Source organism: Myotis myotis, unplaced genomic scaffold, assembly GCF_014108235.1.
Source record: "Myotis myotis isolate mMyoMyo1 unplaced genomic scaffold, mMyoMyo1.p scaffold_m19_p_1, whole genome shotgun sequence".
Taxonomy (NCBI): domain Eukaryota; kingdom Metazoa; phylum Chordata; class Mammalia; order Chiroptera; family Vespertilionidae; genus Myotis; species Myotis myotis.
Window position 1 is genome coordinate 127435960 of NW_023416313.1, and position 15168 is coordinate 127451127.

Below are 15168 nucleotides of genomic sequence, written 5' to 3' on the forward strand. Positions count from 1 at the left end.
GGTGTTGAGAAAGTGAAAACTGTGAATTTTACTAAAGTTTCATAAATGGTGTGGTAGTGAAAACAGATTAAAAATGGGAAGAAGGGCAAGGAATTTGGAAGGTGAAATGTGGGGCAGTAGTTTATTTAATCAACTTGCATATCTTTTCTTTCAAGGTTAATAAAGAACAATGAGGATTATTTGGGTGAATGCCTATTATTTTAGGAGAGAGTATAGAGCACAAATGCTATGGTCTCTTATAAGATTTTTCAAGGTGTCTGCACCAACTTTAGAATACTTTATTGACTCACCTCATCACAGTAAGGGGCCCAGTATGTTGTTTATATGGATAATTTGATATAATAGTTTATATAATTTCTATAAAGACAGTCATTTAAAATATACTACAAGATCTTGATTTTTCAGGAAACTTCTAGATAATATTTTGTAAAATCTTCTGGTATAATAATTTTCAGGGTCAATTTGATCTTTTCTGAATATGCAAATTTTCATTATCCATCAACCTAGTATTTTTTCATGCTCCGAGGATTCCAAGTTAATACTGAATGCCTGCCCTGCCCAGGTGGCTCAGTTGGGTGGAGCATCAGCCCATACACCAAAAGGGTTGCGGGTTCCATCTCTGGTCAGGGCATGTGTAGGAGGCAACCAAGTGACACTTCCATCGGTGTTTCTCTCCCACATCAATGTTTCTCCCTCTCTTCCTCTCTCTAAACATATCCTCCTGTGAGAATTAAAAAACAAACAAACAAACACCTGCCACTTGCCTGACTCCTCACCTGGGCACCAGAAGTCCCGATCCAAGTTCTTCTCCCTTCCTGGTTCCAGATGCCCATTTTCTTCCAGTGAAAGTGCGCTCTTGGAGATAGAGAATGTATTTCCCACCTTCCGGGCCAGGTCCCCAGTGGTCAGAGACACCAGGCCTCTTGGCTGAGCTCCTGGGCCCCTCTCAGCCTTTAGTTCCTCAGCATCCTCCACGGAGTCAGTGCTCCGGGAGCTCAGGAGCCTCATCCGAGACATGGAGCTCACCTCTTTCATCCTCATCAAGCGGTCAGTGTCGGCTCGCCTTGGGGGGGAAGCCAGTTTCTCTTGTAAACTTTCAATCACTCTGGAAGTACTTCTGAGCCTCTTTTCTGAGCCTGCCACACTTGGAGCCCTTTCTATAAAATGGAACAAAGTGGACCTGAAGGGTGGTTCTGTCCCCATGCCCTTGTGATTGAAGGACTCCAAGTCACTGGGCTGAGACTCTGGGTCAGTGGCCTTGCTGGGGACGACCCTGTCCACACCAGAGAGTTCAGAAGTCCTTGGAGCCTGCGGGGCACTGTCCCTTTCCCCTACGAACAGAGGGCTTTTGGTCCAGCCACACTTTCTCCTGCCATAAAAGGCATCACTGGAAACTGTGGGCTCATCCGGCTGTGCTGGACTGGACACTGGTTCCTCCCTAGGGGACACCAACCTTCGGGCACTGCCATCAGGCTCAGAGGGCTGGTTATGTCCTGTTCTCCTGGCGCCCGGCAACAGGGACTCCACGGCCACCTCGATGCCCAGTATCCTCGCAGCCCTCATTTGAAGGGACTCATTTGGGGGGATTTCTATTGCACTCTTGTCACCTGAAGACCCATCTAACTTACTGGCACTCCACTCTTGTGCTGGAGTCAGCCCCACGGACCTCAAGTCTGGTACCGAGAGTCCGAAAGGTTTGCTGGCAAGAGAGAGGGGGCCCACCATGCTCCTCTCCTCCCCATCACCAGGTGTGGGAGGGGCTGCTTTGCTGGGCTCCACAGACTTTACAGCACTGAGGAGCTCCTGCCCTTCCTGGGGCTCTCTCAGTTCAGCTGAAGCAGATGAGGACACAGTATCACGTGACCTAGAAGATGTTATTCTTTTCACAGGTCTTGGGCTGACTGCTAGCTCTTTTATTCTTGTCCCAACATCTTGGTTTCTCCTCTGTGTAATCAAGCTTCCCCGTGTTGACAGCAACACTTCACCTCTGCTGTCCTCCACCTGCAAGGGGCCCAGGCACTGAGGACGAGCACCCTGGTGGCAGGTGGCAGGCTTCTGCTCCTCACTCCAACTCTCAGACTTACTCTTAACTCTTCCCGACCTAAACACAGGCTCCTCCGGCACCACCCCCCTTGGCGGTTCCTTCCCTCTTCTTTCCTGGCTCTCCCCAGTGAAGCCCAGATTCCTGAGTGTGCAGCCAGCATGGCCTTCTGGCTGCCATCCTGTCTCACTGCTCTCATTGCTACTGCTGCTCTGACTGCTCTCTTCCTCTTCCTGAAGCTCCTTATTAAAACTTTCTAACTGACTTATCAAATCCCATGGACGACGGCTAACTGGCTTTAAAAGAAATTGACCAAACAGCTGTTGACTATTGCATGGACCGGTGGTTGCCCCCTTCACCACCTCGCCTCTGGGCACAGGACTGGGTCCACGTCCACGGTCATCCATGCAGGGCTGACTCTGGCCCACTGTTGGCATAGGTGCCTGGTTTCTGAGTAAGGAAGTCCTTGAAAAAGCACTGTAGCTAGAAGGGTTGAGGGACACTTGACCTTTTAGATGATGAACATTTGGCTTCTGGTTCTGGTCACTGGAAGCTAATGTTGTGTGCATCTGAGCTTCGGAGGCAGGAGGGTCCAGAAAATTTGGAGTCAGCACTGCATTAGGTGACCCTCCTGACTTAGCAGGGAGGGGCTGCGGGCTTTTGGATTCTTCCGTGAAAGTGGTTTGTGTTTGCTGATCTTTGTACTGGTGCCCTGGCCACGAGCCAGAATACTGGAGTACTCTGTGTTTCATGGGGTGAATGAATCTGAGGTCATCTGTTTGTTTGTCTTCTTCTGGTCCCCCCAGATCTTGTTTTTGAAACTCTGTTCTCCCAGCCATGCTTCCTGTGAGAGCTTGCAGCTCCAGGTCGGTGGAAGACATGCTCAGCAGACTTTGTTCTTGCAGAGCTGGGCTCTTATCAAGCCCATGCTTCTTATCAGCACTCTGTTTTAAGTCATTGTTGTTCCTATCTATATCTGGCAGATGTGATTCTGATTTCACTGGGATAGAAACCAAACAAAATATCGTCTCGTTCATTTTTTTCTTTGAACTTTTCTTGGTCTTAATCCCAGTTTCAAACTTTTTGAGCTTGGTTTGGGTTTCACAGGTACTCTCGCCCTGTGGGTTTGGGGAGGAGACTTGGCTTTCTGCTTGTCCATGTTGGCTGCCTCTCACATCAGGCCACTGTCCTCTCATAACACAGTGGTCTCTCTGGTCAGGAAAGCCACCATTTTCTCCATCCCTGGGGAGCTGGCCCCACAGCCACGGGGGACTGGGATCGGCACGGACAGAGCCTCTCTCTCTCTCTGATGCGGGCATGATGCTCTGTGGGTTTAAAACGGCACCATCATGATGCATGCTTCCATGAGCTGGCTCTGGGGTAGAGACTGGACCAGAGCTATACAATTTCTCATCTACCTTTGTTTTGTCACAGAAACCCTGGGGTTGGGCCAGTTTAATATGTCGGATCCGAGGATCGTCAAAGGGAATATACTGAACAGAGCCATCGTAAGCAGTGATGGGATGGGGCTGTTTCAGGAACTCATTTCCAGTCCCAAGGGAACCAGAAGGAAGCTGAAAGCTGGCAGCAGCCTCCTCAATTGGATGACGGCGACCATCATACACATGCCTGGGGGCCACATCCTCCGCATAGGGGTTTGTGATGTGCTGGGGTGGTGACCTATACGACGGTGGAGGCACGTACACTGGAGGCTCCAAACCAGAGTCGGGCAGGCAGACCTCCTGCCTGTAGGAAACACTCAGGTCTGCCTGTTGGCTGTCCAGATGGTCGCTGTTTTCCACTCCCGCCCTGGAGTGTTGGTGGGAGTCATAGGAGGGAGGCTTGAGGGGTTTCCCAAATTTTGGCCATGGTAAGGGGATAGAGGAGCCACCCTTCTCAGGGTTCCTTGTGGATTCCAAATTCGGTGTACAATCTGGAGGGTAAAATGGCATTCTAGAAACATCTGGTAAATACCCATCACTTAACGGAATTTCCATGCAACTCAGGCTCTTAGGGGAGAGAACTCTAGGCAATGACTGGGATTTCCCTTTGCTTTGAGAATTCAACACCTGTTCTCCTCGCATGAATGGGTACAGATCTTGAAACAGTTTCTCCCCATCACCATCAGACATCTGTCTTCCTAATTTCCTTGTCTGGTTCCAGCTTTCCAGGCTTACATCCTGCCACTTGTCAGGGCCCCCCATTCTCAGCTCTTCTTCCCAAACCACCTTCTTCATCACATTCTCTGTCCTTCCTCCAACTTCCCATGAACCCTCTCTCATGTGGATGGGCAGACTGTGGGCTTGGGCCACTTCTCTGACCTCCAGGTCTTCTCGGTCTCTCGGCGCCAGCAAGCCACCGACCTCCTGTCCTCTTCTCCAATAGGCATGGTTGTGACCACTTTGGTGCTGAGAGGACCACACCAGCCTGGGCTGATGATAAAACCTATAAAATAAGAGGCACGGAAGTTACACCAAGGGAGGAAGCACACACTGCTTCTGTGACTGGTGATCCAAGTCAAATGTGGAACAGTACTTTTGAAAAATAGATTCCCCGCTAGAGTACTTGTCAACTTGAAAGAAAACACATCCCACTAATTATGGCTGGAAGGCAGTCACATGTTTTGCCATCCAAGGGCCTAGGAATGACAGCAACAGGCTGCCCACAGACATCAGGACACTGGTTATACTTGAAAGATGTCAAGGCCCTTATAACTTTGAATGCCCAAGGGAATAAGGATAAACCTGAGGGCATTGATTCTCAAGTGTGGTCTTGGGCCACTGGGAGTCCATTCCCAGCTCAGTCCAGACCACTGAGTTCTGGGTGAACAAGTCTGAGAACCTGCTCTTCACAGCCCCACCCTGTCGCAGTGGTTCTTAAACTTCAATGTGTAACAGGAATCCAAGAGGGTTACTAAGACACAAGCTTCTGAGTCCCATCCTCAGTTTCTGATTTAGCAGGCCTGATGAGGTGCCACAAGGTACATTTTTAATTATTATTTAAGTTTCAGGTGTATAACATTATAATTTGACATCTATATACACTACAAAGCTATCACTTCCAAAAGTTTAATCACTATCCATTGCCATATAATTGATTGATCCCCTTCCCACCTTTGGCTCACCCCCAACCCTCTTCTCTTCTGGTAACCACAGACCTGTTCTCTGTATCTATCAGTTGGTTTTTGTTTTCTCTTGTTTGTATATAGAAACATTGGAATACTACCGAGCTATAAAAGAAAAATAAAATGTTTCATTTGGGACAACCTGAATGAATCTTAAGGGTATAATGCTAAGTGAAATTAGTTAGAAAAAGGCAGACACCACATGCTCTCCCTCATATGTGGACCATAGTGATCATTTCTAATGGGCCCCAGGTGATGCTGGCGCTGTTGGTCCCAGCACCCCACTCTGAGAATCATCACTGCTTGTGGTTGTCAACCATGACTGTGTGTTAGATTCTGGAGGGACTTCATAGTTTCTGAGGCAGTATCCCAGCTCCACCACGTTAGAATGGTGGAGGCCTGAGGGGGACTAGGCATCAGCGTTTTTCCAGGTCCCCCAGGGATTCCCAGTGCGTGGCTGAGACAGAACCACAGCTCTAGACTTCCCACACTTCCCTCATGTGGGCTCAGTAAAGACACACATTACCAAGTCTCTCCCCCTGGAAGTCAACAGGTTAGGATTCAGGCGGCGGTGTGTATTTTAAAATCCTTATTGGAGGATATGTTTTCATTGACTTTTAGAGAGAGAAAACAAGGGAGAGCAAAGCATCAATATGAAAAAGAAATATCTATCAGTTGCCTCCTATATGCGCCCTGACCAGGGATTAAATCTGCAACCTAGGCATGTGACCTGAACTGGAATTGAACCCACAACCTTCTGGTGTACAGGATGATGCTTCAACCAAATATTTTTAACAAGCACTCCAGGGGAGCCTTTCCTTCAGACATGTGAGAAATACTTCCAGGGCTGACTCTGAGACTAAGAGGGGGCTCTGTTCATGGGCAGAACTATCTACCAGGCAGGAAATGGTAGCACAGTCTGGCATAAATGCCAGCCTAGCTCCAGGTTGCTGTTCACCACCTGGCTGTACATTAGAATTTCATTGACAGCCTTTGAAAACTGTCAATGCCCAGGGCCCACTCCCTTATATTTGGATCGAATCAGTTTAGTGAGGAGTCCAAGACCAGTATATTTTACTATCTCCTCAAATGAGTCTACCATGCATCCAAAGTTTAAAAACACTGTTCAGCCCTAGCCGGTTTGGCTCAGTGAATAAAGTGTTGGCCTACAGACCAAGGGGTCCTGGGTTGGATTCCGGTCAAGGGCACATACCTAGGTTGTAGGCTCCTCTCTGGCCCTGGCCCTTGTCGGGACTCATGCAGGAGGCAACCAATCGATGTGTTTCTCTCACATCGATATTTCTCTCTGTCTTTCCTTCTCTCTTCCATTCTCCCTAAAAATCAATGGGAAAATATCCTTGAGTGAGGATTAAAAAATAAATAAAATAAAATAAGATCACTGTTCAAATGCAGCTGAAGAAAAAATCTGAACACAATTATACTGTACAGAAATATTAAGTGACTGCTTACAAACCACCAGAAATTAGGAATTTAATACAGAAAAACCATTAACTGAAAGGAATTTTGGGGCATTCAATTATTTTGATTAACCATAGGTCAAGCAGAAAAAGTTTCAACTCTAAAACTATTGTTTGCTTTTTAAATTATAAAAGTAATATGTATTCATTGTTGAAATTTTGGAAAAATATGGGAAAGTAAATTACCAAACACTACTTACAACCTTTCTACCAAGAGACAGTTATTTTGATATCTTCTAGTCTGTGTGTGTGCAAGGCTGTGGATTTTCAAATACCTTAGCATTCTACTAGGCCAGTGGTTGGCAAACTGCAGTTTGCAAGCCACATGCGGCTCTTTGGCCCCTTGAGTGTGGCTCTTCCACAAAATACCACGTGTGGGCGCGCACATACAGTGCGATTGAAACTTTGTGGCCCATGTGCAGAAGTCGGTATTTTGTGAAAGAGCCACACTCAAGGGGCCAAAGAGCCGCATGTGGCTCGCAAGCCTCAGTTTGCCAACCACTGTCTAGGCATCTGTTTTATGAGAACATTTCTTACCACTTGTAGCACAAACAACTAAACATAGCTGCTACTATGTTCTAGGTTCATACTAAGTGTGTTGTAGACATAAACTCACGTAAGCTTCACCAGCACTCCTTTGAGGTAGGACTACCCTCATTCCTATTTTACAAAGGAGGAAACTGAGGCACAAAAGTTAATTTGTCTAACATCGATTGGGCATTTATGTTGTGTCAAGCACTCTGCAAAACATGCCAAATGAATTCTTTCATTAACTCTATAACCACCTTTATTTTTCCCTTTTACATATATAAGGAAACTGAGGCACAGAGAGATTAAACAACTCTCCCAAATCACACAGCTTGTAAGTAGAGGGGGGAAAGAATTCAAACCCAAGAAGTGTGATCATAAACCCCATTCAGTTAGCCACTCTGTTTTACTTCTTTCAATATAATGAAAAATTCCTTAAGAGCATAATTTTAATGGATTTGTATTCTATCATATGTCCATGATTTACTTAACCACTGTTGGACATCTATGTAGATTACATTCTAAAGCACTTTGGGAAAATTATTGTTCACAAACACTAAGCATGTGTCAGATTATTACTTAGAATGAATCCTTAGAAAAGGAATGAGTGGCAGAGCAGGGGCATTATGTTATTCCCATTGTCAAATCTGACCTTAGATTAGCCCCTCCCCTTTATCTTCCCTCAGGTGGTGCAGAGGACAGCTGACCTTGCTGAGCCTTTCCCATTTCTGGTTATTACAATCTTATCTTTTTTACTATTAAGTACGTGAAAATAACTTCTCATTGGTGTTAATTTGCATTTCTTTCATCATTAGTAAGGCTCATTTTTTGTCATGTGTCTACATGTAATTTGTAGTTTCAAACAATTTCTACAACACAGTCCGCTTTTCAGCTGATAGCACGGTAGAGTGAAGCTGACAGGGAATAGGGAGAGGCTCCTAGGCCATGAGTTCTGTGCAACCGCAGCACATAAAGGCCCAGGAACGGGGCAGCTGAGGGGAGTGGGCTGGAGTAGGTCTATTCCCAGCATATAAGCAGAAGGCTGCTGTTCTGCAGGAGCCTAAATGGTAAATGACTAGTAAAAATTTATTATTTCCCTGACCAGTTTGGCTCAGTGGATAGAGCGTGAACTACCGACTGCAGGGTCCCAGGTTCAATTCTGGTCAAGGGCATGTACCTTGGTTGTGGGCACATCCCCAGTAGGGGGCGTGCAGGAAGCAGCTGATTGATGTCTCTCTCTTCAATGTTTCTAACTCTCCATCCCTCTCCTTTCCTCGCTGTAAAAAATCAATAAAATATATTTTAAAAAATCTATTATTACGTATTATTATTATTATTATTATTATTATTATTATTATTTTGGAATTACTTCTTTGCCTTAAAAAGTGAGGGAGTTCTTCAAATCCTATCTCCATTCCCACCCCCGATAATTTGCTAAGCATCCACTTAAAGCAAGGCTGAATTATGTGTTGAAAAAGTAGAAAATATTTAAAATCAACTTGAAAGAAAGCATTTGCCACTGAGCAACCTAAATGCTTCTGCATTTACTGGCATACACAGTGCAAGCTGTCTTAACGCTGGGCCTGGCTAAAGGTCAATTTCTTTGTTGATTTTGTTGTCACCAAAATCAGGTTTTGAACATTTAGGTTTTGGGGTACTTAGCAGAACACTTAATGGGTCGGGTTCTATAAGGATTAGTCATTGCATCGCAGCAGGGAGAGGGGCTTGCACATTTCTCCCCCCCACACACACCCCTCCCCACTTAGGTGAGCCAGCAATCACAGTCCAAAGCTCTGGAAGCCACGGTCCCTTCCCTTAGGAAATCCTCTGTGACTCTCACCCATAGCCTGAGAAACACTGTAGAAGATGAACTATTTAAAAGTCCTCAGCACCTACTGGTTATAGGTTCTTAAACTCCATGCAAGTCCAAAGGCAAGACAAAAACTAGAACTTAGTAAGTTCAATTGTCACAGATCCAAAAAAGAGAGAGTGAAATAAACCATTAGGGAGCATGTGGTTGACGCCCTCCCTCAGAGTCTCCTTTCTGCCTCTGTCCTTCAGCTGGCGGTGAGTGGGTCTGTGCACCACACAGCTTCAATGAGCACCATTCGTGTTCCTTACGCTCTCACAAACATTTTCCTGTGTTGCACGACTTTATAGAAAAAACCACATTGCATGGCTTCTGCTCATTTTCTCAGTGGGTATTCTGGTTTCTCAGTAAACACGTGGTGGACCCAAATGCCAAGAGGTGGCTGAAATCCCAAGGTGGTGCTTGTCTATCTATGTGCCGTGAGCATAATCAGAAGACAAAGAGACATAAATAGGACAAGAATATAAACAGACTGCAACTACCAACACAGGTAATGTGACAGTTTTCTTCCCCTCCCCCAATCTTACACTGTCACCTTAACTTTGTCAAAACTATCATATACAACTCATCAAAATGGCTAAGCATCTGGGTTAAACTTTTTCTATTTGCACAATGCACCTAAATCCCAATTTAAGGAAAACATAGGTTATCTGGGAAGTTTTAAATAATCTATTTAAAAAATAGTTCACATGACAAAACTATAAAGCATTTATTTAATAAATATCTATTTTGTACCTAGTATGACCCTGGCTTGGACAGGCACAAGAGAATCCCACATGGTGACAGTTCTGATAAATTTCTCCTTCAGACAAGTTACCAAGGGTAGATATTTATTGGCTTTGATATATAATGTCTATTACCAGCTAAAATGTGTGCTACCTCAGATGGCTTCAAAACCAAGAATATTTTTTTCTAATATCTTTGAGGAAATATGATCAAATAAAACTTTTCTTTTTTAAAAAATTAGACTAATAATTTACATTTAAAAATATTAACAATGGCACATTTTACAAAAACACAGTAATACAGGGTGGGAAAAAGATAAGGAAAGCAGAGTGGAATGCGATAGCCCAAATAAATTGTGTTGACAAGTTCAATGAGACAAACAAGGTCTTTATACAGAATTCCTGGGAGAACAGGACAGAGAGAGACAGAAGTTACACTTGCGAACAACTCCGTGCTTTATCACAGAAAAGAGGCTTGATACCAACAAAACAACAGATAAAAACAGTTAGGAAAATATGTGAAATATAAACATGTGAAAAACAACATGTCTAAAGGAAAAAAGGTAAACTTAGTCACTGAACATATAAAAGCTAATGATGAAAAAATTAGGAAACATTTCCGTTTGTTTACGTGACTCATTTCCAACCACAATATTGCCTTTCTTTTAAAAGTAAAAGCCTACTTAGAATGGCAATATTTGAATGACTAAACCATAGTTTCACACACTCCAGGATTACCTTCTCAGTGGACTCCAAGATCCTTAGTTGCTGTACCAACTTGCTACATCTAGTTCTGTGCCCAATTGCCGGTGGGCATGGGATAGATGCCCTCCCTCCTCCATGAACAAAATCCTGAATCCAGTCCCCTTGGACAGCCCCCAGAGTCTAATCAGCTGTGCTTCCCTGTGAGGTCTGGGTGGAGGGTGGGAGGCCCCACTAAAATGGTCCCAGGCCCAGTGACTTCTTCCAGCTGCAGGTCTGCCACCTAGCAGATGCTGGCGCTGCCATTGCCTTCAAACCCTGGCATCATGTTCTGGATCAGGGTGGGCTGTAGCACTTCACTGCAGTCGTTCCTTCAGAAGGCGCTCCCCTCCAATGGGCCAGTCAGTATTACCCAGATGCACAATCTGAGCAGAAAGGTAGCACGTGCCACCTAAAGAACCTCACACTCAAAGAAGCTCTCTCCCTCTAGACAGGCAGAGGTGTTGAGGCATCTCTTTAGAGTGACTCATATTCACCAGCCCCAGTGTTAGGTGTCTGACATGTTTCTGTGATCGGGTCAGCTGCCTATTGCTACAGAACTTGCTCTTGATGCTCTTTGTGCCGGAAGCCTGCTATTTGATTTTTCAGCACGCCTTGGTATACTCAATATACTATAGTGTATAAATAACCCTCTATATAAAACATCATCTGTGTACCATCATGATGTAAAGGCCTCCTCGAGCCTGTGGAGAGCCTGTGTCAGACCAAGGGCACCGATCAGTGGAGACTACTGGACTTGCATTTCACTGCAGGTAAAACCCAGGTGAAAGTTGGGGCAAATGCCTTTCTTCCCTCCTTCAAGATGTGGGCCTCCTCGTTTGAGTGCTTGGTGGCTGCACCTGCATTTACCACAGGCTACTAATCATCTTCTGACAAATCTCCAAGCTTTAGGGAGAAAGGGCTTATAGATAAGAGTGGAATGCAAAGACGATGCCTGCAGTCAGGCCTGGGAGGTGGGAGGGGGAAGCCCAGTGAGCATGTAGCCAATCCTCAAAGCCAGCCAAAGCTTGTGGCACTTGCACAAGGTTATGAGACAATAGGTGACCTCAAGCTTTCAATGCACCAGCAGGGAGCAGTGTGGCAATATTTCGGGGAAAGAGTGGGCATCTGCCCTGGGCGCTGGCCAGACGTCGTGGGCTCAAATGCCAACACACCACGTTCTAACTGTATGCCTTCTGCAACATACTCCACCTCTCTCTACCTCTGATTCTTCATTTATATTAAAGAGATGTTAATAATTCCTTTCTTTTGAAGTTTGTTGAGATTAATGAAATAATACATTTAAACTGTTTAATAAAGTGTCTAATATAATAAATTCTTGTTTTTAGTTATTATTACTATTTTTAATCCAATGAAAATAAATTCTCAGTGGAGTACATAATTCTGAAACTCTTTTTCTCACATCATCCAAGGAAGAGGGTGAGGGGCACAGAGGAGAGAAGAGAACTGTTTGTCTCAACATGGTGATTATTTTAGATCTGTATTGTCTTTCACTAAGTCGTAATCTATAGGCCTTCACAATCACAGGAAACAATGATATAGCTGACTGTCATAACAGACTCTGTCCCTCCGGTGCTGCCTGGTCTCTAAGGAAGAGCTACACCCGTTTCCATAATGATGATGTAGAACAAACCAATATTTAGTTTATGAAAACAAAGCAGGAAGAGCAAACTACATACGATTCACTGTCTCTCACATATATCCAATAGGTAAAGCAGATTATTTCAGTATTTTCCTATTTTCTCTTTAATAAGGATATATTATATTTTACGAAGTTAAAATATCTTCACTAGTATAGTCCATACACTGTCACCATAGACAATGAAAAAAAATCACATCCTAGTTTCTCACTTCCCTTTCATGTTTCTATCACCACCCCTCCCTTTTATATATTCATTCATTCATTCAATAGACATTTATGGAGTGTTCTCTGTGCCTCTGACCCTCTATTCTTTGGAAGGTAAGCTTAGAGCACTGAAGAGCAGGGGAGGCAGCCGCCAGAGATGAGTAAACCAGAAAGCCTGAGGGTCTGTAAAGAACCAGTCCACATCCTCTCCCTAGACAGACAAGGACCCTGCACCGCAGGGGCGCTAACCAAAGTCCTGAGGTCCCACAGCTGGTGCATGTCAGTGTGTCAGCTAGACTCGCGTCTAGGCTCTTTGTACTTTGTTAAGAACTCAGAGGGATGCAGTTGACCCTTGAACAACCCAGAGGCTGGGGATGTCAATCCCTCAGTGCTCAAAAGTCTGAGTATACTTTTGACCTCCAGTCATCCCTTGGTATCTGCTGGGAATCACTTCCAGGACCCATGTGCATACCAAAAATGGTCAAATCCCTTCTATACAATGGAGTAGAATAAGGCATACATTCAAACTTCTGCATCCACAGATCCCCAACTGCTAATCAAAAATACTGTTTTCCATCCACAGTTGGTTGAGCCCGCATTCACATCCATGTTGTTCAATAGTCAGCTGCAGTCATCTTTGAAAGAAAGTGACTGGAACTGAAGGCCCTCTCGGTTCGTTTTTAGAGCCATGTTTCATATTTTTACTATTCAGTGTCTCTCATTTGGGTATTTCCCAGCTGGCTAACTAATCCAATGCCCCAGCTAAAGAATAAACTCCACACTAATAATTCTCCTCTTGGTGAGGCCACGGCTACCAACAATACAACTGAAGCTCTCGGCTGCACTGCTGAAGTCTTCCCTTTCTAGAAGTGCTTCCTCATCACGGATCTCCCAGGAGTCTCATGTTCCAAGGGCCCGACCTGCTTCCTGCTGGGAAAAACTGATGACTGTAAAGCAACATAAGAGTGTGTGCAGGAGAAAGAACGAGGGTCCCGGCACTTCTGGGGGTTTACACTGCTTATGAACCAAAACAAAGCACCTCAGAAGAGGGCCTACAAAGAGACAATGGGAAAAACAGGAGATCCGAACCTTCATGTGTGCTCATGAGCACAACAGCTCAAACAATTCTGACTTTTCTCTGTGAAGAGGTCAAAATAACAACACCTAACACTTAGGATATGAAGCAAGCAGCTAAAAGACAAGTAATGCTTGTGGAAGTATGGTTTTATAAAGAGAAAGAGCTACATAGAAACAGATGTTAAACTTGCAGCATTCCTTTTTTGGAAAACCATTATAAGCAGGATATGATTTGAGAGCAGCTTAAAAAGCCTCTGAAAGTTAACTGTTTACTATATCCAGTAGCACTGGCTAGAATGGATGTTTACTGATCAAATATAAACCTCCCAAGAGGAGACCCCAGGTCACCACCACATCAGAGACTCTCCTAGATTGCTCTGTCTCTAATTAGTTACAACTGCTGCTGATGGCAAGAGATAATTACAAGTCATTCTCATGGTTAACTAACAAAATTTTTACCAGAATTCCTGGGGCGAAGCAGAGAAGAACCTATTATGGTGTCACTTTTAGATTCAAATCTCTGCTTTGTTACTTTATTTTACAGTTTCCTCTAATTATAATATTTCAAAGGAAACATGAAGGAAACCGTGAATGCCTGATAACAGTCTTTTATATAGTTTAATGGTAGTTACAGCTACTTGGATTTTAAGCAGCAGTTTCCTCCACATATAGATAACAGCCAGCTTTTCTCCTTGTCTCCTCTTTTCCTCCTTAATCTGTGTGTGTGTGGGTGTGTGTGTGTTGGCAAGCAAGCTTTGGAACAAGATAGCGTGTGCATAAATAGTTAAACTTAGTGCAAACTGGTGGACTAAAAGAATACTTCTCATTATAATCTTTGAACACAGATGTAAATAGAAGCTTTCAGGAGCATCCTTTTTGTATTGCTGGAGAGAGGACAGAGATGCCACTTATAAGATGCACTCAATAAGTATCTGTTGTTGATTGTATGGCAAAAATAGGACATAATAAAACTCTGGCATTAAATGATTTGATCTATAGAATGCTGACTGGGTGCTGTTTTACACACACTCCTGGTTTTCCAGCTATGCACGTAGGATTACCATAGTGACCTCCGACATGGCCTGTGAGGGTTTTCTGTAGCATGTGAGGGACTTTCTTGCAAAGCCTTCAGGCAGTTTCAGCATCACAACCTGTTCATTGAGAAAACTTAGGAGTGGTTTAGCCTTTAGATGAGCTCTGTGGAGTCAATGATGCAAAGGGGAAATGCCAAGTCTTTAGAGCTCCTAAAAGAATGGTCTGTGAAGAGGACAGGGTTGAGGGTACATAGTTAGCACCCCCACCCAGCCTGAAAGCTGCCCTCATCTATAGCCCCTTCACCCACAACGGATAAAGCTCAGGCTCCCCTGTCCAACCTCCCGTCCCCTATCCAGTCCCTCCCCTGCTCCCAATGGCTGGCCGCAGCATCCCCGGGCTGCCCAAAACTACCGATTGTTTCTCTCAAAATTCTAAGAGAAATGGGCAGTGGTCATCAGGGGCTCTGGAGTTAAACCATGATGTAGAAGCAAGAGGAGAACAAAGTCACTGACTGTGAGCCCAAATTCCTGGGAAGAGTAACTGTCTGTGAAGGGAAGAGGCTGATCAGCAGAGGAGGGAGAATGCAGGGAGGCAGACACAGCAACATTGTGGGACAGAGACCCAAACAGTCCCCCAGGGGACAACTCCAACCTAGAGAGACATCAATGGACCAACCGTGGCT

General features: G+C 44.6%; 1 protein-coding gene across 4 annotated transcripts in view; it reads right to left on the bottom strand.

Moving 5' to 3' along the window:
• JCAD (junctional cadherin 5 associated) overlaps window positions 1-15168 on the bottom strand; it is a 52846-nt gene that overhangs the window by 9759 nt on the left and 27919 nt on the right. For 2 of the 4 annotated variants that reach the window (XR_004974301.1, XM_036351783.1), the window contains exon 3: window positions 777-4486. Coding sequence is in view for 3 of the 4 variants with exons in the window: in XM_036351783.1 (XP_036207676.1) it covers window positions 777-4486 (3710 nt within the window). In the remaining variant the exon portion in view is untranslated. Of the gene's footprint in view, window positions 1-764; window positions 4487-15168 lie in introns of all 4 variants that reach the window. The other 2 variants (XM_036351772.1, XM_036351795.1) reach the window with 1 other exon arrangement.